This window comes from Lemur catta, chromosome 15 (genome assembly GCF_020740605.2).
Source record: "Lemur catta isolate mLemCat1 chromosome 15, mLemCat1.pri, whole genome shotgun sequence".
Lineage (NCBI taxonomy): Eukaryota > Metazoa > Chordata > Mammalia > Primates > Lemuridae > Lemur > Lemur catta.
In genome coordinates this window covers 14,665,443-14,689,953 of record NC_059142.1, presented here as the reverse complement: position 1 = coordinate 14,689,953, position 24,511 = coordinate 14,665,443, and the positions used below count along the sequence as shown (strand labels likewise).

General features: G+C 43.2%; 1 protein-coding gene and 1 long non-coding RNA gene across 3 annotated transcripts in view; one reads left to right on the top strand and one right to left on the bottom strand.

Moving 5' to 3' along the window:
- Positions 1–24,511, bottom strand: part of ANKFY1 (ankyrin repeat and FYVE domain containing 1) — an 89,942-nt gene that overhangs the window by 6,366 nt on the left and 59,065 nt on the right. For both annotated transcript variants that reach the window (XM_045526042.1, XM_045526043.1), the window contains exons 9-23: positions 22,666–22,734; positions 22,265–22,464; positions 18,263–18,360; positions 14,880–15,108; positions 13,513–13,611; positions 13,096–13,249; positions 12,194–12,362; positions 11,513–11,631; positions 10,671–10,827; positions 9,723–9,923; positions 7,972–8,148; positions 4,523–4,670; positions 3,976–4,066; positions 3,247–3,371; positions 1,339–1,485 (exon numbers count right to left, since the gene is read on the bottom strand). In XM_045526042.1, coding sequence (XP_045381998.1) covers positions 1,339–1,485; positions 3,247–3,371; positions 3,976–4,066; positions 4,523–4,670; positions 7,972–8,148; positions 9,723–9,923; positions 10,671–10,827; positions 11,513–11,631; positions 12,194–12,362; positions 13,096–13,249; positions 13,513–13,611; positions 14,880–15,108; positions 18,263–18,360; positions 22,265–22,464; positions 22,666–22,734 — 2,183 coding nt within the window. The remainder of the gene's footprint in view (positions 1–1,338; positions 1,486–3,246; positions 3,372–3,975; positions 4,067–4,522; positions 4,671–7,971; positions 8,149–9,722; positions 9,924–10,670; positions 10,828–11,512; positions 11,632–12,193; positions 12,363–13,095; positions 13,250–13,512; positions 13,612–14,879; positions 15,109–18,262; positions 18,361–22,264; positions 22,465–22,665; positions 22,735–24,511) is intronic.
- Positions 18,407–24,511, top strand: part of LOC123620629 — a 69,296-nt gene continuing 63,191 nt past the window's right edge. Inside the window, exon 1 of the long non-coding RNA XR_006728921.1 lies at positions 18,407–18,613. This is a non-coding gene — a long non-coding RNA (uncharacterized LOC123620629). The remainder of the gene's footprint in view (positions 18,614–24,511) is intronic.

Genomic DNA, 24,511 nt, shown 5'->3' with positions numbered 1-24,511 from the left:
ATACAGCAACACGCTGCAGCGTGACATGAGGATGAAGGAGCAATATATTCTAACTGGCCCAGGAAAAGCTTCACAGACAAGACCATGGAGAATCGGTATTTGCCAGATAGACTGGGGAGAAAGGAAATAGTGTGAAGGTCGTGAACCAGCGCAGTGTCTGTGGGGGAAATCCACACACTCAGGGAGGGCTGGGAAGGGTGAGGGCTGGTGGGGAGGGAGCAGAGACCACGCAGTTAGAAATGCTGGCCGGGGCCACATGGTCAGGAGAACACAGAGGATGGACCAAGACAAGGGACGCTGAGGAGGCGGCAGGGAGCAGGAATGAGACAAAGGCTTCTGGATGGAGGGCCTGATGTGTGGGGAGATCACTGGCAGAGAACAGACCTACAAGAAAGAACCAGAGCTCTTTTCTACAGAGTTCAGTCTTCACATTTAGGTTGGGAGTTATCAGTGTAGACAACAACAATCACTAGGATTTATTTACTGAACTCTGACTCTGCCAGGCACTGTTCTGACGGCGCCACATGGAGAAGTAGACTGAGCTCATGGGAGGGAGCAGCACACGAGTCAGTCACTTCCGAGCACCTTCTACACGCCAGCACTGTGACGGCACCAGTGCTGAGCTCTTAAAAGGCTGACCTTAACCCTCATTATGTACTGAAAAAATTATAAAAAGAAAAAAAATTAAATAGAAAGGCCAAATAAGTGCATGGAATAGGGAAAATTAAAGTAGACTAGATGCCACAAACCAGCCTTGTGACCTTGGGCAAGCTACCCACACCGAGATCATACAGCTACCAAGTATTTTTGAGCTTGTTCCTCTGCCTGTCTGTCTCCACTGTGGGCGGTAACACAGCACGGGCACGTGCAGGCACATTCTCACTCTTTCTACCACCTCAACAGGGAAGGATACAGACTCACAGATGTGAAATCAGGAAGAGTGAAGTGCTTCTCTCCAAAAAAGGAACACAGAAAAGGAAGAGTCAGTGGGGAAGGCCATTTTGAAGACTACAGGGAATCTGAATTGGCCTAACGGCCAGGAGACAGGCAAAGGTGACTTGCCTGGAGCTGGTGGATTTCTGGAAGGTTCAGGGCAAGTAGGAATCTGACAGGGGCTCCAAGGTGGGGCATTTTGAAAAGAGACTGCTAACAGTGACCCTCCCAACACTGCTCAAAGCCCTTCATCCCATTCATAGAAATGGTTCTGTATGGTGCCTGGGAAGCTGCTGGTTCAGACAGCACAGTAAGCCATTGTAAGATTTAAAGATCACAAACACATCTAGATAATCCACACTGTAACAATGCTTGCACTGAAAGAGCAAAGAGTAGGCCACTCACCTAATAGTCTAAACAGAAGTTGCTTGGTGGCAACCTGGTAGTTGAAAATGTTGATGCCTTGGTTATTATTCACCCCAAGGCGAGCCCCGGACCGGACGATGGCGCGGCACAAGTTGGCATTCCCTTTCATGTATGCTAAGAGCAGCACTGGAAAACAGAAACACAGGTAGGGCTACTTCCCACCTGGCCCCAGCCTGGCACTGCCAAAGGGTGGGCAGAGGACAGCCGAGGGCAGGACAGACTGCTGACAGAACCTTTGTTTGGCAAGTCCCCACAGACACACAGGGGCCCCAGATAAGACCTCTGGAGGATTGGCAGCCCCTTCCAATAAAGGATCTGGCCACAAGCCAAGGATTCTGGAGTAGCTGCGGTTCCAGAGACACAGTCTTTCCCATGTAGAGCTTTGGCTACAAGAGAAGTGAGGTAATACAGGTAGGTAGGCATCCAACACTGAAGGAAAATACACTGTTGTCCCAATTGCCTTCCTCTGGCATGAAACAATGGTTTTACCACAGAGGACAAAGATCTTTTTACACAATGTAACTGCACCTAAAGACCTGTGAGTTGTGTACACATGGAGAAAGAAAAAAATCAGCATGGGGAATATACTCTAGAAAGTTCTTCTGCCCCATGGAGCCTCTCCTCTCTGCAGGGGCAGACCCAGTGGAACCCAGGCTCTGGCCAGGCCATCCTGCTGGCCTTCCCGACCAACAATTACAGCTAACAGCAGCTCCTTTTCACTGACCTTCACCAGACAATGTATTTAAATTCTTTCATTTAACTCTCACAATGATCCAATAAGACGAGGGTTATTATTTTCATTATTGAATGAGGAAACAGGTATAGAGAGGGTAGAAAATTTACCTAGTCACCATTCTAGGACAGGACGGAGCTAGGCATGTGAACCCAGGTCTCCGTAAATCAGAAGCCTAGACATGAAGCCCCTCCGTGCCTGCCTGCTCACCTGCTCCTGGCAGTGACCCCCAGTGAGTATACGGTAGGTCCGGCGGCTCACCCCAGGGCCTGACTCCTCTGAAACTCAGACCCATCGCTGCCAGCTTAAAAAACACATTCATGTATCAAGGCCAAGACCTCTTCCCCAAGACTAAGAACCGGTGACAAAATAATATGCTCCCAAGCTAAGGTTCAGAGTACCCCGTGGTGACTGCGTTTCTGCCGGAGGCCACAGAAGCTCCCTGGCGTAAGGGCGCATGAATGGGGACGCAGCAGCAACAGAGGTGCTCAGAGAGCTCTGGGCGGGGATGAGAGATCTGGTTCTCATTCTGGTTTTTCTTCAGTCTTTGTTTCCTTACTTGAAAAATGGGGCTACATCTATATACTCTGCTTCCCTGATGGGATTGTTGTGAGAATTCAACAAGAAAATGAATGCAAAAATACGTCAGAAAGCTCTGAAAGCTACACAAATGAACACAGTGATAGTGGGTAGCTACAGCAAACTACAGGAGAGGGCTATTTATTAATCCCCTTGATAAGAAGGTGTCCCGGGTATTTGCATATAATTTGCCACTTTTTCAAAGCATGTCAACACATACCGTAGCACATTTCCTCCTTCTGAAGCCTGTGAGGTGGTTATATTTTATATCTCTGCTGGCATTTAGGAGCTTGGGTAGGGCCATAGTTGACCAGATAAAAGGGAAACAAAAACAAGTGGGCAGACTGTTTGGACATGGGTAAGACTTTGGAGCACTAGATATACTTCAGACGTGATTATGCCTAAACGACACTCCAAATTACATCACAGGGATTTGTGGCAGATGGTCAAGAGAGCCCAGCCAAAATGCCTTGAGCTGAATGCCCTCAGATAATGACATGCGTGCCTGGGCTTTTGTTTTTCCAGAAAGTAAGGTGTATAAGAGAGATAGGACATGCAAACGCCTTATTACATACCTGTGTTGCCTTCTGCATCTGGTTTATCTAGAGGATACTCAGGCATGCACTCTAGGAAGAGATCAAAGATGGCTGCTGCATTCTCTTTGCCGTACTGTCCCAAAATATGCAGTGGTGACTGACCTCTGATAAAGCAAGTCGGAAAAGTTAGCTATGTACCTGCCAAGGCCATCATACACAAAAGAAATGGAATTTTCTAAACTCTGCAATCCTGGATAACCTAAATAATACATAATTGGTCACAAAAGTTTTTCTAAAAAGTAGATTTTTGGGTTTTTGTTTTGAGACAGGGTCTCACTCTGTTGCCCAGGCTAGACTGCAGTGGTGTCATCATAGCTCACTGAAACTTCAAACTCCCGGGCTTAAGTGATCCTCCTGCCTCAGCCTCCCGAGTAGCTCAGACTATCATGCCCAGCTAATTTTTCTACTTTTCAGACAGATGGGGTCTCATTCTTGCTCAGGCTGATCTCAAACCCCTGGCCTCAAGCAATCTTCCGCCTTGGCATCCCAACGTGCTAGGATTACAGGTGTGAGCCACCATGCCCAACCTAAAAGGGAGTTTTTATAAAGACAAAAATACAAGGGGACCAAGAACTGTTCAAGTGGCCCGGCAGCCAGTTCTGCAGTGTACACCTGAGGGACAATGGGAGGCACCAGTGACCACTAGCTCTAAGTGGCAGGCCAGGTGCCGTGGAGCCCTGGTCCCTGCTTAGGACCACACACACTCACCTCAGATTAAAAGCTTCAGCATCCACCGTGCACTCTGTCAGGAGAACCCGGATGTTGTTGAGCCGACCATGCATGACAGCGAGGTGAAGAGCTGGGGAGTAAATCTTCTTACTGTGCAAGCCCAGGGGCACACACAGAAAAATTTCAACTCCTCCTCACCCTCGCAAACCTCTCTGTAAATGGGACCCAGCCACAGCAGCGACTGGCCACACACCAAGCCACCCTCCGGTCTTCACCGCCCCCCAAAACAAGGAGTCACAAATGCAATCTCATGAGCCTTAGCAGTTATCCAAAGGTGAGATCGAATAATTTCCCGAAAAGCCACTTTAGGCTTCCAGCGCTACCAATCAGATGGGGAGGCTATCCCAGGCCTAATCAGTAGCAGGTTGGATGCCCTGCCTAGAGCACTTTCTGTCACAGCTCTGCTCCTATAAAAGCCAACCTCCCCAAGGGGGAACAGGCCCAAGGACGCAGTGCACTTCCACCTAGAATGAGAGGATTGCTCGAGGCACTCAGCACTGTACACAGAGGAATGACCAGGAATTACCATTATTTCCATTCTCATCCACAGCAGCGAAGTCCACTCCATTCTCCAGGAGGACTGAGCAGATGGTAGGCAGGTCCTGCTGAGCAGCGAGATGGAGGGCAGTCTGGCGATGCTTGGTTAATTCATTCACTTTGGCTCCTGCAAGAAGCTGTTGAAGTTGATTATATGAGCAGCCTCTCTACCACAATCACGGTCCCACTTATGGGGGCAAAGCTGTCTGTCTTCTGATATCCACAGAGACTGACAGCTGCCCTAATGACAAAGCTAGGAGCATGAGGGCCTCACACACACTCCCGGTGAGCAGAAACCAGCAAAACCTGTGCTAAGGACAAACCAGCAACTATCTATCAAAATGTTAAACAAGGCCAGGTGTGGTGGCTCGTGTCTGTAATCTTAGCACTGTGGGAAGCTAAGGTGGGAGGACCATTTGAGGTCAGCAATTTGAGACCAGCCTGCACAATATAGTGAGAACCTCTGTCAACAAAAACTACAAAAATCAGCCAGGTGTCGTGGCATGCATCTGTAGTTCCAGCTACTCAGGAGGCCAAGGCAGGAGGATTGCTTGAGCCGAGGAGTTTAAGGTTGCAGTGAGCTATGATGATGTCACTGCACTCTAAACCTAGGCAACAGATCGAGACCTTGTCTCGGAAAAAAAAGTTAAACAGACATTCCTTGAGACACAGAAATTCTACTTCTAAAATTTTAGCATATGAAAACTGCACAGGACTGTAGTGATGTTCACTGTACTATATAAGGATGTCCACTGCTTGTAACAATAAAAGCTAATGGCAAAAAGGGTTTGTGCATAAAAATTATGATATATACAAACAATAGAATAGGTAGCCTTTAAGATGATAAATATTTATGGGTTAATATGGAAAGATGTCAATGATATAATAAGTGTTAAAAAACCCTGCAAGTTAGAAGATAATATGATTCCATTTGGAGACAGAGAAAGAGCCATGTATACACATACACACGCACACACACACACTCTGAAGGTGTTTGAAAGCATATGTACCAAACTCAGAGGAGAGTTGGGAATTAAAGGGAGATACTATCTGTTTTATATCCTTACGTGCTTTAAGTTTTTCCACAATGAGCATGTATTATTTTTACACTATTTTTTAAAAGAAAAAAACACAAAGAAATACAGAATCAAAGGCAGGAAGGACCTTTAAATAATATCTTGTTTAGTCATTTAGTATTTGAAGTTCATTGTCCTCTTTCTGATAGTTTCAAAGGCAGCTGCTGTTAACAGAAAATACTGTGTAGTTTAGTCACAGCCCAGTTTGCGTCTCCTGAGGCTTGAGGCTACCCCTGGTTCCTCCATCTGTGTGTACAGGCACCTGCCTCTGGAGGATCTAAGCACTGGTTAGCTGCTCGGGTTCTGACCCTAGCTTCTAAGTCCCAGCCTCCCCAGAACTCTGCGCACCCACCCAAATTACTCATAGATAAGACATATCATGAGTGCATATGGGACACACCAGACAGGAGATATCACAGAGGGATAGTCATGGCCACTAGTGCTGTCTAGGGATCGTCGCTAACCCCCACGCTGGCTAACCAGGGGAAGGAGAGACGTGGGTAAGGCACTGTTTCAGTGTAAACAGATTCTAACATTATGCTGCCCCAATTCAAAGAGGAAGGAACACATGGACATTGTTTGCAAGACCAGATGTTTCTAGGCACTTCTATCACCTGTGAGATCAGGCCTTAGTGAGGCAGGAGCATGAACTTGATAAATGACCTCAAACCTCCCTAGGCTCTCAGGAAGCAGAAAGACTGATGAACATGAGGCTGGATTCCCTACAACTCCAAGGCGCTTCTCTGCTCCCTTGGTTGCTTGTCCCATGACCAGTCTGTGCCTGGCACCATCAGACCCATCTCCTCAGTCCTTCTCTATGCCATCCCTCATTGCCACTGCCTCCCCTAGCTGTCTTCACTGGTGATCGCTCCCACATCTGTATGCCCCAGCCCCAAGGCATTTTTTTTTTTTAAGACAGAGTCTCACTATGTCACCCTGGGTAGAGTGCAGTGGCATCACTGTAGCTCACTGCAGCCTCAAACTCCTGGGCTCAAGCGATCCTCCTGCCTCAGCCTCCTAAGTAGCTGGGACTACAGGTGCACACCACAACACCCAGCTAATTTTTCTATTTTTAGCAGAAATGGGGGCTCACTCTTGCTTAGGCTGGAAGGCATCTTCTTTAAATGCTCCCTCACACATACCAAGCCATAAAGGTTTTTCTAAAAAGTGTTTTTCAGGGTAGGCACTGTGGCTCATGCCTATAATCCCAGCACTTTGGGAGGCTGAAGCAGGAGGATCACTTGAGGCCAGGAGTTTGAGACTAGGGTGGGCACACAGCTGAGACCTTGTCTCTACAAAAAAAGGAAAAAAAAAAATCTTTTTAAAAAAAAGCGTTTAGCAAGAACAAAATCACCAGGGCACCAAGGACTGGTCAAGCACCCTGGTGGCCAGTTCTGCAGTGTGCGCCCAGGGCTGACGGAAGGCATCAGTGACAGCCAGCTCGGAGGAGCAGGCCAGGTGATACGGAGCCCTGTCTCAGCTCTTGGCCATGTTCTCTCAGCTCAAACACATGCAGTGGTTTTTCCATTGCCTAAAAGATAAAGGCTGCCCACAGTTCTTGGTTTGAAATTTGACACCGCACTATCTGGTCTCTGCCTGTCTCTCCAACCACATCTACAACTCTCTACTCAGATTTCAACCAAACTTTCCTACATAAAACTGCCACATGCACTTAACAGTCTCCACATCTTTTCTCAGACCTTCCTTCCCTGGGTGGCATTATGTTGTACCAGAAAAAGCAAGATGTGGAACCAAACAGAAAAGACTAAAATCCCACACTACCACCTGATAGGCTTGGGGGAGGAAAAAAGCCCTTCTGAGCCTAAATTTCTCACTTTATAAAATATAAATTTCATACACCCTCTGTAGTTTTGAGAATTAACAGATAGCTCACTTGAAAGTCCCAATTGTCATCACCATCGGCGCCCTGCACAGGTCTGAAGGGAGGGGCCGCCTGCCAATGGGCACACCCCAGGGCGTTCCTGAAGGATGCTCTTGGCCTTCCCTTTTTTTTAATAAAAAAAAAAAAGTCCCAGTTGAATGCCTGACAGAGAGCAGAGAGGCATCATAAGTGAGCTCCACTCCCTCTGTGCTCCCACCCTGCCTCTGCCACCTAAATCCTGCCTTCCTTCGGGGCCCCACTCTGGCACCTGCCTGACCCTGCAGCCCACCCAGTCCCCAGGGCACTTAGGACATGCAGCTCCTTGACACGCCTGTCTTCCTGAGCATACTGGCCTAGCTCCCCAAATTCACACTGCCTTTCACAATGCCTGGCCAAACACTAGTGATGAGAGATTCTGCACATACTCTACAACATGTTGTGTCCACATGTTACACGCAATAATATTTCTGTGTCACTTACCAAATTGCGGACAATCATCTCTGAGCCCGCTTGGACAGCGAGGTGCAAAGGGGTCAACTTGGAAGCATCCTGGACTCTGGAGTTCACATTAGCCTGGACGCTGATCAGGAACAGGACACTTTCAATGTCGGAGTTCTGAACTGCCACGTGAAGAAAATTCCGACCCTTGTTATCCACCTACAGCAACAAGTGGGAACCAAAATATTAGTGGGCCCCCTTTTAAGAGTGTCCCCTGAGCATCTGCAAGCTGCACTGACCACTGGAGAAGTCATGACGTAGACCTTCCTGTGGTTCCAGGAAACTCCTTCCCAAGAACCAACAGTAAACGCTGCCCTCCCCCACCTGTCCACGCAACAGACCCACTGTGTGTTTGTGGCCATGACCATATATGCGTGGTCACATCCACGTGGTCAAGGGAAGGGAACCCCTACACTGATCCAAGCTGCCCTGGCATCCTCCTGTAGCGGGAACTGGACGCGGAAAAGCCAAGAGAGACAACCTGCAGGACAGGGAAAGGAAAGCACCAAAATATTGGGATGCTCAGGGAGAGGCAAAGGTGGAGATTAGCCTTGGGAATCTCTTTGCTTTGGCTAAAACAAGCACTCAGCATCCTAACACCACAGCTGCAATGCCAGCCTAACCCCCGAGCAATCCAACAAAGGTTTCAGAAATGTGCAGTTTCCTCTTTTACTAAGCTACAGGATAATACACAATGGGGGGGCAGCCAACGGCAAGTCACTGACTTTTCTTTACTAATGTAAAGCACACAGAGCTCACTAAAATCAAACTGTGCAGAATGCTGTAGTTGTAAGAGCTGCCGTTAGCGTGAGTGCTTGGGTGCAAGTAAAGGAGATGCCAGTGTTACACACATCACCTCACACGTGTCCACAGTATGTGCCAGTGTAACAAGCAAAGTATCTGCCAAGGGCTTTGATCAGCAGTAGAGTTTCATACTAGCTAGAGAGGAAATGTGAGATGACTATCTCCATTCATGAACATTTTGCACTAACTGAACACGTGTGAAGTGAAAACCTATACAATCTAGTCACACTTACAAAAATGCTGAAGATAGTTTATGTGCAGAAGCCTGAAATACCAAGCAGTAATCTTCAATCATGCTAGGATTTCATTTCACTCAGGTCTCAACTTTCCATTTCACCTTAATAAATGTCTATTTATAAGTCTTAGCAGTATTGTAAGTGCTGGCTGGAGAGTCAAGTTTCACCAAGACTGACTTGACAATCCATCCCTGCTCCCACCTCGGATCACTTGTTACTGTTGCTTCCCACCCAGCTGCCAATCAACAATTCACCATCCAGATTTAGCAGCTGGTAAAGAACCACAAAGAACAGGACAACCAAGCCTGCTAAGCTGAATAACAACTTAACTCCTCTGAAATATTCAGAAAGTTGCCCCAACATCACAACAGAAGCTCCTCAAGTTCATTTAAAATCTTTTAAAGACATTCATTACTAGGGCAATTAACCAAGCAAAAGCAGAGAGTGAGCCCAGGTGTTCCCACTGTAGAGCCCAGTTACCTCCACTCCCATAAGCACGGCACCACCAGGGCTGACACACAGCAGAGTAGCCAAAGCTAACCCTGCACTGGCATGGCATCTCAATAGCCAAATTTTAAGAAAAGGGAGTATAATTTCAAACAAATGTCTCTATATAGAAGAAGTTAAGTCTCCACGTAATAGGTTCTACTGTGCACAGGGCAACGTGGAGAACGTTGGGTGGGGGTCACCCACCTGTTCGGCAGCCCCGGACTCTCGTTTTAGGATGGCCTCGGCTGCCTTGTTGTTCTTGTAAGTCATGGCACAGGCGAACGGGGTCAGCCCTTGTCTGTCTCGTACATTCAAGTGGATATCAGGGTGAGAAATCAACAACTGAATGATGACACCATGCTGGTTGCTGATGGCCACGTGGATGGGTGTTCTTCCTTCTGCATCCTATGGGGACAAGGCACAGATTTCAACGTCTAATTGAAAGATAATAAAACTTAAGAAAAATATGAAGGGGATAACTTTTAAGAGCCCAAATTTTGGTTATGAGAATCAGTACTACCACCCTGTGTCTGACTCAGCTTTTAAACAGGCCAAACACAGAAATGGCTGAAAGCCATTCCCTGTTCCACTACTCTCCAGTGACTCCGTGGTGACAGTGGGTCCACAATACACACATTTGTTTTGGAACACCTGCAGTCAAATGCTTGTTTTAGAACATCTGTAGTAGATCACAGCTGTAAGTTATACCATCCTTATCTTGTAGGGCATGGTATGTAAGTCTTCATGGACTAGAACATTGAAAAGCATGAAGGAACGTAACTCAGGAGTGCTCAGTTGAGCTACTGGAACATTTTCCTAAATACAGTACTCAGTTTGGGACTAAACCAAACTCTCAATGGGCATCTATAACTAAGGGAGAATAGGAGGCAAAGAAAAATAGATAAAACAAATCTTCCTCATGCTGCAGTTAAGACAAAGGCACACAATAGGAAAGTCTTAACCTGAAATCATTAAAATTACAAGGCAGGCTGTATGACTCAGAGAAAATCACTCTATCTGGCCTAGCACAGCCCTATTCATGGTAAAGCAGAGAGCTGGGACCAGGGAATCTCCAAGGTCCCTTGACATAAGAAGAGATTTCCATAATTCTGGGGCAACCATCTATTTCCCTGGAAAAGAGAAACTACGTACCTGTGCGTTTACATTGGCACCGAACTCCAGAAGACACTGTACTGTCTCTTCCAGGCCCCAAGAGGCTGCCAAATGCAAAGGGGTCTGCCCATCTCTAGCCTCTTCCTCTCCTTCTCCGTTAGCACCTGGTTGTCTGGGACTATTCACATCACAGCCACTGAAAGGAACGGGGAAATAGAAGGAAGGCCATGCTTCCACCTGGCCTATAAGCATGCTGATAAATGTATAGCAGCAGCTTCATCCAATCCAACAAAAAAGCTGCTGCTGCCAGGATCTGCTATCTAGGTCCTTAGCCTCAAATATTAGAGTCTGGTCCCACTCCTATAGATTCTTCTGCATTGGTCTTGGGGGCAACCTGGGCATCAGAATTTTTCAAAGCTCCCCAGGGGATGTGCACACATTTAAAGTTTGAGAACCACTGCTCTAAAGGTTTCCTGAACAGCCCTGGCTCCACATATTCCACACACGGAGAAGGCTGTGGAGCCTGTAATGGCCCACGCATCTTCGTGGGGCCCTGAAGGGGACATCTGGTCTCCTCCACCACAGGCCTCTGGCTTCATGGTGTGAACCGGTCTGACATGACTACAGGAGCCCATACAGCTCCCAACGCAGGACGCTGGCTCAGCTTTTAGATTCCTCGATCCAGGCATGTAAGCTCCCCACACAAGTGAGCCTGGCCCTTGTCTGACTTGAAATGACAGAACAGTGACCCTCTGATAGTTTTAATTAAGAAAGTCAAGCCAGTGACAGGCATGTCAAGAGTGTAGGTGGATTAAAATAAGAAAAGAGCCAGTTTGCAATAAGCTGAATACAATTTCAAGAGATACTGAGGCTTCTCAGACCTGCGAATAAGGAAGCAGGCAGTAGACTCATTGTTTTCATCAATGGCTCTGTGCAGGAGTGTCTGAAGGCATCCACTAGGTCCTGGGCCCCAGCAGGTGGCATCGCAACCGTGTCTGACCTGCAGAAAAACACAGGTTACTCTCCAACACTGCTGAACAAAGGCAGACATTTTTGTTACCAAGTCTGAGCTCTATGTATATCATTAGATTCATTAACAGGCAAGCTCAATAACAATTGGGTAAAACTTCAAGGTGCAAAATGCCTTAATGTCACATTGCAGGCCTTCAGAGACTTAGATGAAAATTTCCAGGTTTACCTCCACTTTTGGGGTCTGTTTTGCGAACAAGGTAGATAAATATGAAATTTTGGAATTTATCACTATGGTGATGGTGAGGGCAGCCCCTATCAAATTAACCCACCCCAGGAGAAGTCTCAGGAAATGCCTCCACTCTCTTGCTTCTTGGTAGTTTTCTTGGTAAAGACAGCCTAAAAACAAAAGGGCTGGCCAAGATCATGCTGAACTGCAAGTTTCCTTAACATGACTTTCAACTGCTTGTCCTTGACCCAATTTATTACTTGTCAGATCTCTTGTTCCTGTGATTGCTATGTAGGCACCAAATCCATCTTTGACACAAAATACCCCCATCTATAAACAGAGACTAAAGTCATGATTGTCTCACCAGAGTGGATGCGATGTCCTCCAAATTGTTTGCCAATGCCAGCCACAGTGGGGGGTTTCCCTTCTCATCTGGCACGGACATGTCAGCTCCTCGGGTGCATATGGCATCAACCACCAGTGGAAGCTGATTTCTGATGGCCAGCTGAAGGGCTGTCTCCCCGTCCTGAGTCCTGCTAGGACACACACACCAGAACCAACATTTGTAACTGGAGCTAAAGAATGAAATGTGCCTCCTGGACATTCCAGAGACCAGAATCGACTGTATTCCTTCATTCACATTCACCAGTGTTTTCTCAGGGAAATAAATCTGTTAATACTGTCTGTCCCTCTGCCTTTTTAGAAAATATAGCTATGTCACCCTTTTGTACTCGGACAGTAACTGACCAACATTCCAACGTGTTGAACCTTTATAGGAATACAGTTGCTTTTAAAAGCATCTTAATAAAATGCTTCCCCAACTATCCACTTGACAAAACACTTCTTTCCCCTAATTTGTCACTTGGAGACAAAGGTTAAGTTCTTTTGAAAATACAATCATAATAAAAATTTGACTCTGTGTCTTTCCCCCCTCCTGAAGCTTTGTTGGTAGCTCATTTGTTGGCATGGTCTTCATTATAGCTGAAATTCCTAGTTAAAAATTGATTTTGGATTGTCCTTTATAATGAAATTTGTGTAATATTGTGCACTGGTCCCGAAAGCTTCAAACAAGAGCAAAGCACAGTTCCCCTTCATGAGTTGCCTAATTGCATTCAGTTACAACATTGCATTTGTACTTTCTTAAAGCCATTGTTTCCCTTCCTTTATTTAATTAAAAACACTTTTTTTTTTCTAAAAGCAAAGCTATGCTTTTGAAATCTCTAAGTGTGACCTGGTGTTACAGTGGAGAGTGCTGTTTCATCCTACCTGACATTTATATCGGCCTGATGCTCCAGAAGAAAGAGCGCACTCTTGCTATCCTGCCGCTGTATGGCCATGTGCAGCAAGGTCTGCCCGTCTGACATGGTGTCATTGATGGAAGCCCCAGAGCCCAGCAGCTGGGCTGCGATTGTGTGCATGCCTGCAAAACAGACAAGCCCTGATTTTAATGCATGCTCAGCTTTTCCCACTTCCTCAACATCTTACTACAATAAACATACCCCCTTCTCAAACATACCCTCAACTTCTCAAAGCCAGCAGTTTTCCACTGAATATTACAGGCTTAACACAAACAGAAAGCTTATTTTACAACCAAATGATTAGCCCCACTTTTCTCCCTCCCCCCAGCCCCCACCCACTTCCCTCTCTGACATCTGTTTGTCTGCACATGTCAACTAGCCTTACCAGTCCACAATGCCAGGCCCAACACAGTCTGGTCTCGGGAATCTTTGAGGCTGAAGTCCGGAATAATTTGCAAGTTGTTGGTGGCATGAAGAGCATTGGCTAATTTTTTTTAAAAAGGAAAAGAACACTTGATTTCACTATCCCATGGATCACATTTAAAGCACTCAAGAGAATAAAAACTCAGTTTCAAACTGACTGGCTATAGGAGAACAGATAAATCTTGTGGGGAGTGAAAGCCCAGAAATATATTTTAGAGCAAAGCTTATGGGTAAAATGCATCTTTTTAAAGCTTAAAACAATGACTCTTCACAAAAGGAAAATAAGATTCTACTATGGAAATACACATTAATTACTTGATTACTAAAAAGAGAGTTAAAACAACGCCCTGACAATGTTTTCCTAATACAGAATTTCTACAGTGTTAAAACTTCTAGGCACAGTCTACCTAAAACCCCACTTCCCTCCAGAAGCACAATGCTAAAAAATGCTGGCCTTGCTAGGTGCAGTGGCTTATGCCTGTAAACCTAGAACTTTGGAAGGCTGAGGCAGGAAAAATACTGAGGCCAAGAATTCAAGACCAGCCTGGGCAACACAGGAAGACCTAATCTTTATAAAAAATAAAAAAAATTAGCCGGGCATGGTGGTACACGCCTGTAGTTCTAGCTACTTGGGAGGCTGAGGCAGGAGGATTGCTTGAGCCCAGGAGTTCAAGGTCATGGTGAACTAGAACTGGGCTACTGCACTCCAGCCTGGGTGACAAAGCAAGACCCTGTCTCTAAAAAAATAAATAAATAAATAAAATATGTTTAAAAAAATTTGTTTTTAATGCTGACCTTATAAGGATTGGGACGAGAGTAAAACAAATTTCATGATAGGAAAGAGTAAACCTGAGAAGGACTTTCTATGGGAAATGGGCCTTCTTCACTGCAGGGACTTCCCCTGGCCCCTCTGTCATAGGTCACCTGCCAGAGAGGCTCAGAGATAGATGAAGGACTGACCAGCTAGCTTGCGGAGGACCTGCCCCAGCAGACTTCTCAAAGACAGTGCTCTCGCCAAGGCAAAGCTTTGCTTGACCTACACTGGAATGTCCTGGAAATATACCCCAGAATAAGAGACAGCAGAATCAAAGGCTCTAACACCCTAACCTAACAGGTGAAATGGGCAGGCCCCATCCTGAAAACATACACAAGGAAACACACAGTCAAGAGCCAGACTATACTGCTTATCTAGTTTGACCTGAAAGGATTTTTTTTTTTTTGGTAAGAAATTGGCTATGCAAAGAATAGAAGAAACATCAACTCTGTAATTAACTACCCAAAACTACTGTCCACAAGTCAAATTGACGGGCAGTATTCCTAACTACCTACCTTTCTGCTCCAGAATGACAGACACCACATCCGGATGATTATAGGCAATTGCCATGTGCAGTGGCGTCTGCAGACAGACACTGTCCGCTGAGCTAGGTAGGGATGCAGGCTCCTTTGGCAAAGGCAGAGCTTCCTCCGTCTGCAGATTCGGGTTGGCGCCTTGCTGCAGAAGCTCTGCAGTAAGGTTGGCCAGGCCATGCCGACAAGCTGTGTGCAATGGGGTTTCTCCCTGCATGGAAATAAATGGCCCAAATCTGAGCACCTACAGGATAAGAGTTCCCTTCACAAAGGAAGAATGACTGCCTAAGTGCTGAAACTCAGGTCCCCAGTGCCAGTCACAGCCCTTGGCTCATCCTGTCACCAGCTGACTCTGTGACTTTTGTCCTCTTTCTCCTGAGCCATCACCCTTAGTTTTTTCAATGTTTTCTCCAAGCACCTTCCAAAAGCCCTGGTTTCCCAACTTCTTCACCTCCTATGACCTCCTTAACCACCCTTCACTTTGTTTTTATAATTATTATTTTTTAATTATAAAAACAATACATGCTTATAGTGACAAAACAATGACAACAGCTTATAAGTGTCACCAAAATAAACACTGTAGAAAATGGGAGGGTCTAACAGTCACAGCCCCTGAGATAAGCAGTGTTAACAGTGGGACCATCACTTCTCTTTAACTCCCCATTTGCATACCTTGCTTCTTTGACCTGCTCCTATCAATCTTACCTTGAACTCTTGATCAAGACCTTCTCACTCCACTTTTAAAAATTAAAAACATTTTAAATTGGTATTACAGGTGCCTGATTCAATATTCAAAAGGTATAAAAATATACAGTGATAAAAAGTCTCCTCTCATACCTGGCCCCCAACACCCAATTATCCTCCCCTAAAGGAACCATTATTACCAGTTTCACATTTCTCTCCAGAGACAGAATGTTCACAGGAAAACACACATACGTATGCATGTATTCACGTGTAAATGTGTATTTGTGTGCACACACGCACTGGATTGGTTTCACATGAACCAATGGAAACAAATGGAACACAGTGCTCTGTACCCTGCTCTTATCAAAGTTATACATCATCGTCATTTAAAGAGTCAAGAACTTTACAAGGCTTGTTGTGAAACACAGCAAGATTCCACCTCCCCCTTTCCCTCAAAAAATTCTCCTCTCCCAGAGGGAACTACTTTAACTCTTTCAGCTGGGTCCGTGTAAATCTCCATATTTTTAACATGTTGTTATTGCCACCTCTTGATTTTCCAGCTTGGGACATTATGTGTGGGACTTGCCACAGTAGCAGGTAAGGATTCAGTGCTTTTCCTCCTTGACCTACACATGCACCCTCCCACTCCACACCTTCCCCCTACAGCGGTATTATAATTGTGGCGAGAGCCCTCCCAAGTCCATCCTCCTCCTCAGGGCTGTGGTCTGCTCCAGCCCTTCTTCCTACAAGTTCTCACTGGGTGTGCCTATCTACTTCCATGGCTTCTACCATTATCTACAAGTGAGAGACTCTCAAACCCACATCTCTAGCCCTGTTTTTGCATCCAATTTTCCCACTGCCTGCTAGACATCCTTGCCTTAATGTTCAGAAAGAAATTCAACAATTGCGATGGAGTTTACTCCCTCCATACCAGTTCATCCTCCTAGTTAGTTCCCTCTTTTTTTTCCTGGGTACATGACAACAGTTTTAATACTTTCCTTGCCCTTGCTTCTGGGGACCATAAGAATACATGTCCTGTTGACTGTAATTTTGCAATTCCTCTGAAACCTGTCCCTTAAGGATCCAAATCTAATGCGAGAGGTCAGGACAGGTTGTTGCTTATCTAGATGATTCTGACCTGGGTCCAGCCAGACTCAATGGCACACCTACCATGCCAGCCATCCCAGGCAGCTTTCTCAACTCTGAAATGATCACTTTGTTCTTCTGCCCAAAGCCCTTCTATGGATCTTCTCTTCCCATAGTAAAGCCCAAACACCTAAACCAGCATTCCAGGCCCTTCTGCGGTGCAGCTCTCCCCTGCTTCCAAGTCAAGTTTCCCCTGCACTTCTACATCTTAGGTTTTACCCAGTTTTACTATGAAGGGTAGCAGAGAAGAAACAACAGCTGGTAGACAGCATGTGATCAAGGGAGGATTTTTTAAAGTTTGGAGATAACAGAGCATGTTTCTATGCTCTTAGAAATGAATAACAGGCAAAACTAATGATGCAGAAGAAAGAGAAAGACAGAGACACATGAGTGTAGAAGGAAAGTCACTGAGAAGGTCAGAGGGGATGAGAGGCAGAGCCCAAAAAAAGAAACTAGCCTCTAGTGAGTACAGGGACATTCCATCACCCTAGCTGGAGAGCAGGCCGTGTACAGGCAGATTAACATATTTAATGGCGGAAAGGATGGCACTGCCCTCTCTCCTGTGCTTCCAAGATACATTAGTATGTCTCAGATACCACATTCCCTGCCTAGGGCTGCTGAAAGAGCGGGCAACTATACATCCTAGTACCTGAGTCTTAATACTGGCTTCATTATTTATAAGCCACTTAACCTCCCTGAACCTCAAGGTCCTTTACCCTGAAATGAGGGATTTATAGATGTGGAGACGGTCTTTTCAATCCTAGTAATACATGCTGCTTTCAGGTCCATTGTGAGAATTAAAAGGGATAATAATGTCCTTAAAGCTCCCAGCACAAAGTAGTTGTAAAATAAATGTGATCTTAAGCACATCGTCCTAGTTTAAAAATAATAAAGTAAAAATAACTATCATTTAGTATCTAATGTCCCAGATATTATGCTAATAAACACTTAAATAAATCATTTCATCTTAACCACACCTTATGAAATCAGTATTAACCCCATTTTACAGAAGAGGACCCAGAAGCTCAGAAACATTAAGTAATATGCCTGAGACCACACAGGGAGGAAACGGGAAAGCTAGTAAACCAGTAACAATATCCAACCCCAAAGGCCATGCTTTTAACCAGAACACTGTGCATTCTACCTTGTAAGCTTGCAATATAGACTCATAAACGAGCATTCACATAGGATAACCTCAGCAAATGTGAAGTGTTATAAACAATCAAGATGCTGCTATGGTAGGTTTGTGTACATGTGCATGTTTGCTAATCTCTATTAGACTATAAAGTCCATCGTACCGAGTCCAGGGCTTTATATACAACAAATGCTTAGGAAATGGCTGCTGAATGAATCAGTCAACCGATATTTGAGCATACATAAAAGAATATGTTTCACTCTAGTTTTTAAACCACATACATGTATTATTTTGACAAAAGTTGAAAAAAAGAATCTATTCCATTTGTTCCTGCACATCTGCCACTGCCATTTTTCCCGCGGACCAAAACCATTTCCCCTGGCTGCCCTGTCACACTTACCCACTTGTTTCTGTGGTTGACGTGGGCACCATTGGTTGCCAGGAAAAGAGCTGCTGCCTCATTTCCTGCTCCAGCTGCCCGCTGTAGTAAACAATTTCCTAGAAGAAAATGGGCATATTCATTCTTCTGTTTGCATAAAAATGAGGTCAAGTTCCACAGGGCACAACACCCTGCCCTTCCCCACCACCTTACCACTGGTGAGCCCACACCATAGATTAGATAGATATTTTTTAGGTATCATTTACGTCCACACGTGTACTCTCTGTATGGGGACACAGAGACTAGAGAAGACCCTGGACTGGAATATCCACTCTTCCTGGGTTTCCCACTAGCCACTGCACAGGACAGGAGGTAAGTTATGTCTCTTTCCTGGGGCTGGGTCAGAGAAGGATTTTTCAACAGTGGTACCACTGACATTTAGGACAGCATGCTTCTTTGTCGTGGGGGTCTGTCCTGCACACTGTACAATGTTTAGCAGTATCCTGGTTTCCATCCACCAGATGCCAGTAGGACCCCTGAACTTGTGACAATCAAAAATGTCTATGGATATTCCCAAATGTCCTGGGGGCTGGGGGAGAATTGTCCCTGGCTGAGAACCACTGAGCTAGATGACCATTTCTAAGACATTGTAAGCTTAAGTTCTACCAGAAAATACCCTTTAAATACTTCAGCTTTATTCCTAGGGCCCTAAATATGTTTGTTCTTGGCTTAGAAGTATTTTGCTTAGCACTGTCACTCTTTTCTAAATAAAACTTTGGAAAGAAAAAAATTTTTTTCTTCTTTTTCTCTCAAAATGGTTTTAGCTCCAGAATAGTATTTCTCAGTCTTTTAAAATCCATTTCCAAAAATGAACATAAAATCTCATGTTCCACAGCTATGCTTTTTGAAAATCCAAGTAAATAACAGGACCAAAAACAAGGTGAAGAAATGAGACAAAGCACTACTTTGCTTTCATACCATTTTTTCCTTTTCCCTCAGAGAAAGTGATTCCACCCCTAGTTGATGGCCATTCTAATAGAGAGACTCCCAATAAGAGTCTCATTTTCACTTCTTCAGTCATGCCAGCATACACAAGACTTATATTACATAGCTCCCAAGAACAAAGATAAACTGTGACTGCTAAAACATCACTAAACTGTTAAAAACCAGTGGACTAAGATTATTAGATGTAAAATGAAAAAGAACAAGTCAACAGGACAAAATAATAATCCTGAGCCTGTATGTATTTAACAATTAAAACTGAAAATATATAATGTAAACTAACATAACTAGCAAGAAAAATGGACAAATCCATTATTGGTGAAAATTTTTAATATACCTCTCAGAAATTGACAGATTAAGCAGGTCAAAAGTTAATAAGGATGTGTAAGATTTAAACAGCAAAATAAACAAGACTGATTTAATGCACAGAAAAATGAACACTGCATCCTAAAATTAAAGAATGTACATTCTTTTCAAGTACATGTCAGACTTTTATAAAAACTAGTTCTGTAAGAATCTAAAATTCAAGTCTTAATATCAAAGAAACAATCTCTTGCATGCCACACTCTGAGATTAAATTAGAAATCAATAAAATTAGAGCCAATAACCAACATATATTTGTAAATTAAAAGCAATTTAGTAATAATCTCATTTCTGGAAGTCTTCACTCTAAAATACTTATTAGTTCTTCCTGTACTCCTTATCCTATAGTACTACTACCTTTAGCTTTTATGGCATTTAGACTGGTGATTTCATTTGACCTTTAAAGTTAATTATTAACTTTTTTAGGGAAGGGGCTGTTTCATATCCATCTTTTTTTGTTTTTTTTTGGTCAACTCTCCTTGTCAGCAGTACCTACCCATGCTTTATACATTGCTAGTACTTGATACTGAATTATATGGCATCCCTCTCCTTAAAATATCCTTCTATTATTGAGTAAGATCAAGGAAATACATTAAAAGTGTTTTAAAAGCATGGTCTATGGATTCCTGTGGGTTCTTGAGAGTCTTTCAGGGGGTCTATAAGGTCAAAACTATTTTCATAATAATACTACTTATTTTTTTTCCACCACTGTGTTGACATTTGCACTGATAGTGCAAAAGTAATCATGGGTCAAACTGGAGAGCCTTAACACAAATCGACGCAGTGGCATCAAATGTATTAGTAGTCACTGTATTCTTAACCACCATACACTCACAGTTAAAAAAAAAAAAAAAATTGGGAGGCCAAAACAGGAGGATCACTTGAGGCCAGGAGTTCAAGACCAGCCTGAGCAAGAGAGACCCCACTTCTACAAAAAAATAAATTAGCTGAGCATAGTGGTGTCCTCCTGTAGTCCCATCTACTCAGGAAGCTGAGGAAGGAGGATTACGTGAGCCCAAGAGTTTGAGGTTGTAGTGAAATATCATGATGCCACTGCACTCTAGCCCCAGCAACAGAGCAAGACCCTGTCTCAAAAAAAAAAAAATTTTTTAAATTTAAAATAAAAAATAAGAGCCAGTTTCACTTAAGATGGTCCTTGATGAAGTAGTAAAAATTACTAGTCATGTGCTGCATAACAAATGGACTACATATATGATGGTTGTCCCATAAGATTATAATACTGTATTTTTACTGTCCTTTTTCTATGTTTAAATATACAAATAGTTACCATTATGTTATAGCTGCATACAATATTCAGTATAACAACATGCTGTATAGGTTTTGCAGCCTAGGAGCAATAGGCTATATCAAATAAGCTAGGTGTGTAGTAGGCTCTACCATCCAGGTTTGTGTGAGTACAATCTATGTTTGCATAATGACAAAATTGCCTAATGATGCATTTCTCAGAACACATCCTGGGCAGTAAGCATTGAATGACTGTAATTTTGTTAAATCTCAACGTGGAGTACATGTCTTTAAAAAATTCTGCATGACAAAATGAGAAGTATACATAAAGCTACTTCTGCTACATACCTAGGTATGATGTTGACCAGAGGAAAACCACTTGTGCCACTGTTTAAGCTATAAGCTGAACTAAGCAGCTTTTCTCATGGAACAGCATTTTTACTTGAAAGAATGATTAACGTACTATTGTTATCCAAATGTTTTTGGTAGACAGTTTTTGAAAATGAACAAAGCAAGCCTGTCTTTTTAAGAAAAACAATTGACAAAATTTGTACCAAGTGATAAAATTTGAGCTTTCAGGTGAAAATGTGTTAACTCAGTGAACCAGTATTCTCCAAATGATTAAGTCATTATGTTACAAAATCATGCATAGAGAAAAGATCCATTCAAAGTACAAACGGACCACAGATTTTAGTATAACAAAGTACTGAAGTTTATTGATACGTGTTTCACATTGCAACTAACCTTAAAGAAACTATCACCTGATGAAATTTACTTGCTGTAGTATCAACTAAACTATATCCATAGTTATCTGAAAAGGCTATTAAATATAGTTCCCTTTTCCAACTACGTTAAGTGTGGTATATTTTCTTTATATACTTTAACCAAAACAACATATCTCAAAATATTGAATACAGAGGCAAAAATAAGAAACCAGCTACTCTTCTAAATAAATTTTGTTTTGAAAGTTATTTTTCATAAAAAATGTTATATGTTAACATATAATAGTTTGTTATTATTAAACTAATACATCTTCTAACAATTTCTCAGTTTTAATTTCTAATATGGTAAATATCAAAGATATAACCCACCCAAACAAAAGCTCTTTGGGATATAATTGTTAAGAGGGTAAAAGGAATTCTGAGTCCAAAAAATCTGATAATCACTGCATTAAATAAATGTAGGTGTTTCAGCTTAAACGACTTAACTTGATGTCTGGCTAAATTTCTTTTTGAAGCACAAGATTTAAAATAATTACTACCCAGGTTTTTATTGTATTTAAAATTAAGTATGAAATAATTCTTACAAAATAGTATGCCATTCAATTTCTAAATGTTTGGTAAAAACAATTACATAATATTTCATGGAGCCTCCAGACTTAGCATCATCTCTCAGGGATTTATCACGCTATACCTGTCATCGTGTCAGGTGCATCAGTATTGCTGCCACGCTGAATCAGTCGAGCTGCAAAGCTGTTTTCATCAAATGAAGTCCCGTTTACCACAGGGAGGTCTTCGAAGGGGTTCACAGACTGGTCAGAAGACACAGTGATATACTGCACTGCAAGCCACAGAGCTGTGCTGCCCTCATGGTCTTTTAGTTCTAAATCTAATCTGAAATAAGGAGGTAATATGAACAGCAAACCTTCTTCAGACACTCGGTACTGCCAATAGTTTCATTCTTTTTCTCTATATTTTTTGAATTACAAATTTTTATTTTACTTTTACTTATTAAAATTTATAACACTAAAAGACATTTTAAAAGAGTCCCACCCTCACAACTGCTTTTTCATTTCTCCATGTCTTTCTACGTACTGTTTACACTGCAGCAGCTGGTTGAACACATATTCATTCCTGGCCATGATAGACAAGTGTAAAGGAGTCCTGCAGGATAAAAAGAGGTGTCAATTCAGGACAGGCCCAATTCAGGACTACTCACAGCAGGAGGCAACTATTATATACAATCCTAGGCAGAATCACCATTTATAAGAAATCCCATATTTCTTTCTTTTTACTTTTATTTTATTTTTTTGAGACACAGTCTCACTCTATGGCCCAGGCTAAAATGTAGTGGTATCATTACACCTCACTACAACCTCAGACTCCTGGGCTCAAGTGATCTTCCTGCCTCAGCCTCCTGAGAAACTGGGACTACAAGAGCACAACACTATGCCCAGCTAATTTTTTTGTTTTTTTGTAGAAATGGGGTCTCACTATGTTGCCCAGGCTGATCTTGAACTCCTCCATGGCTTCAAGCAATCCTCCTGCCTCAGCCTCCCAAAGTGCTGGGATTACAGGCATGAGCCACCATGCTAGGCAAACTCCACATTTCTGTAATGAACAGTTTTCCACAACCATGGCCAAGTATCAAAACATGAAAATGGATTTGCCTATATGTTGCCATTTATTCAGTGACCAAAACAACAAGAATCAATAAAAGGAACAGACCTAAAATATTCTCCAATTCAATAATGAACCCTTACTGAATATACTAATTTTTTTGAAAACAGGAGTTTCTACCATTGGTATGCATATTTTCCCTTACCTATCCTCCACCAATTCTGAAAAGAAACTTTCTTCTTCTTCATCATTTTCTGTTATGCTTAAACACACTCAGAGTAAGAACTGATAAAAGTGGCATTTAGCTCTCCTTACCGTGTTTATCCAGCACCCAAGTGCCCTAAACGAGACTGCCTCTGCAGAGCACAAGGCCCCTGAGGCCAGCATCTATCTCAGACAGACAGACTACAAGTTTACTGAAGTTGGAGAAAAAAAAAAAAAAAAATCACAGAATCAACAAGGGGGAAAAAGAGTGCAATTACTAATATTTTGCGAGATAAGGTAATTATCACGATTTTGAGAGTTCACAGAGATACATCTTATTTAAGTACTTTACCCATCACACAAATACATTTTCCTATTCTGACAATCAAACTTCCCAGAAATCTTTTGTTTTTGGAGAGAGTTTTCAAAGACATGAAATATTAGGCTGCTATGATGACACATGGGTTCCAACTGTGGTTGGTGATTCAGGTGGCTTAACTGCCCTTCAGGGCCTCCCATGCCACTGTCCCAAAGACAAGCAGCCTTTTCTTAGATTCCAAACCACCAGGAGTCCTCAACTAAATATTTCTGAGAAGGTGCAAAAGGAACACAATAAATACTGACAAATATGAAGGGCTGTGCTATGAACGAAGATAGCAAAGCCAGGCACCAGGGCTCACACCTGTAATCCCAGCACTTTGGAAGGCTGAGGTGGGAGGGTCATTTGAGGCCAGGAGTTTGAGGCCAGGAGTTTGAGACCTGGCCAACATAGCAAGATACGGTCTCTACAAAAAATAAAATAATTAGGTGGGCATGGTGGGGTATGGCTTGGGCGCACCTATAGTCCTAGCTACTTGGGAAGCTGAGCCAGAAGGATTGCTTTAGCCCAGGAGCTCAAAGCTAAAGTGAGCTATAATTGTGCCACTGCACTCTAGCCTAGGTGACAGAGCGACACCCTATCTCACAAAAAAAAAAAAAAAAAAAAAAAAAAAAAAGGATAGCAAGCTGTGCAGATAAAGAGCTATCTAAAGTGGAAGTATTTACAAAAAGGTACAATTGACTCTGAAAATATGTCCATTTATTATGTATCAATAAAAAACAAATACATAAAAGAAGG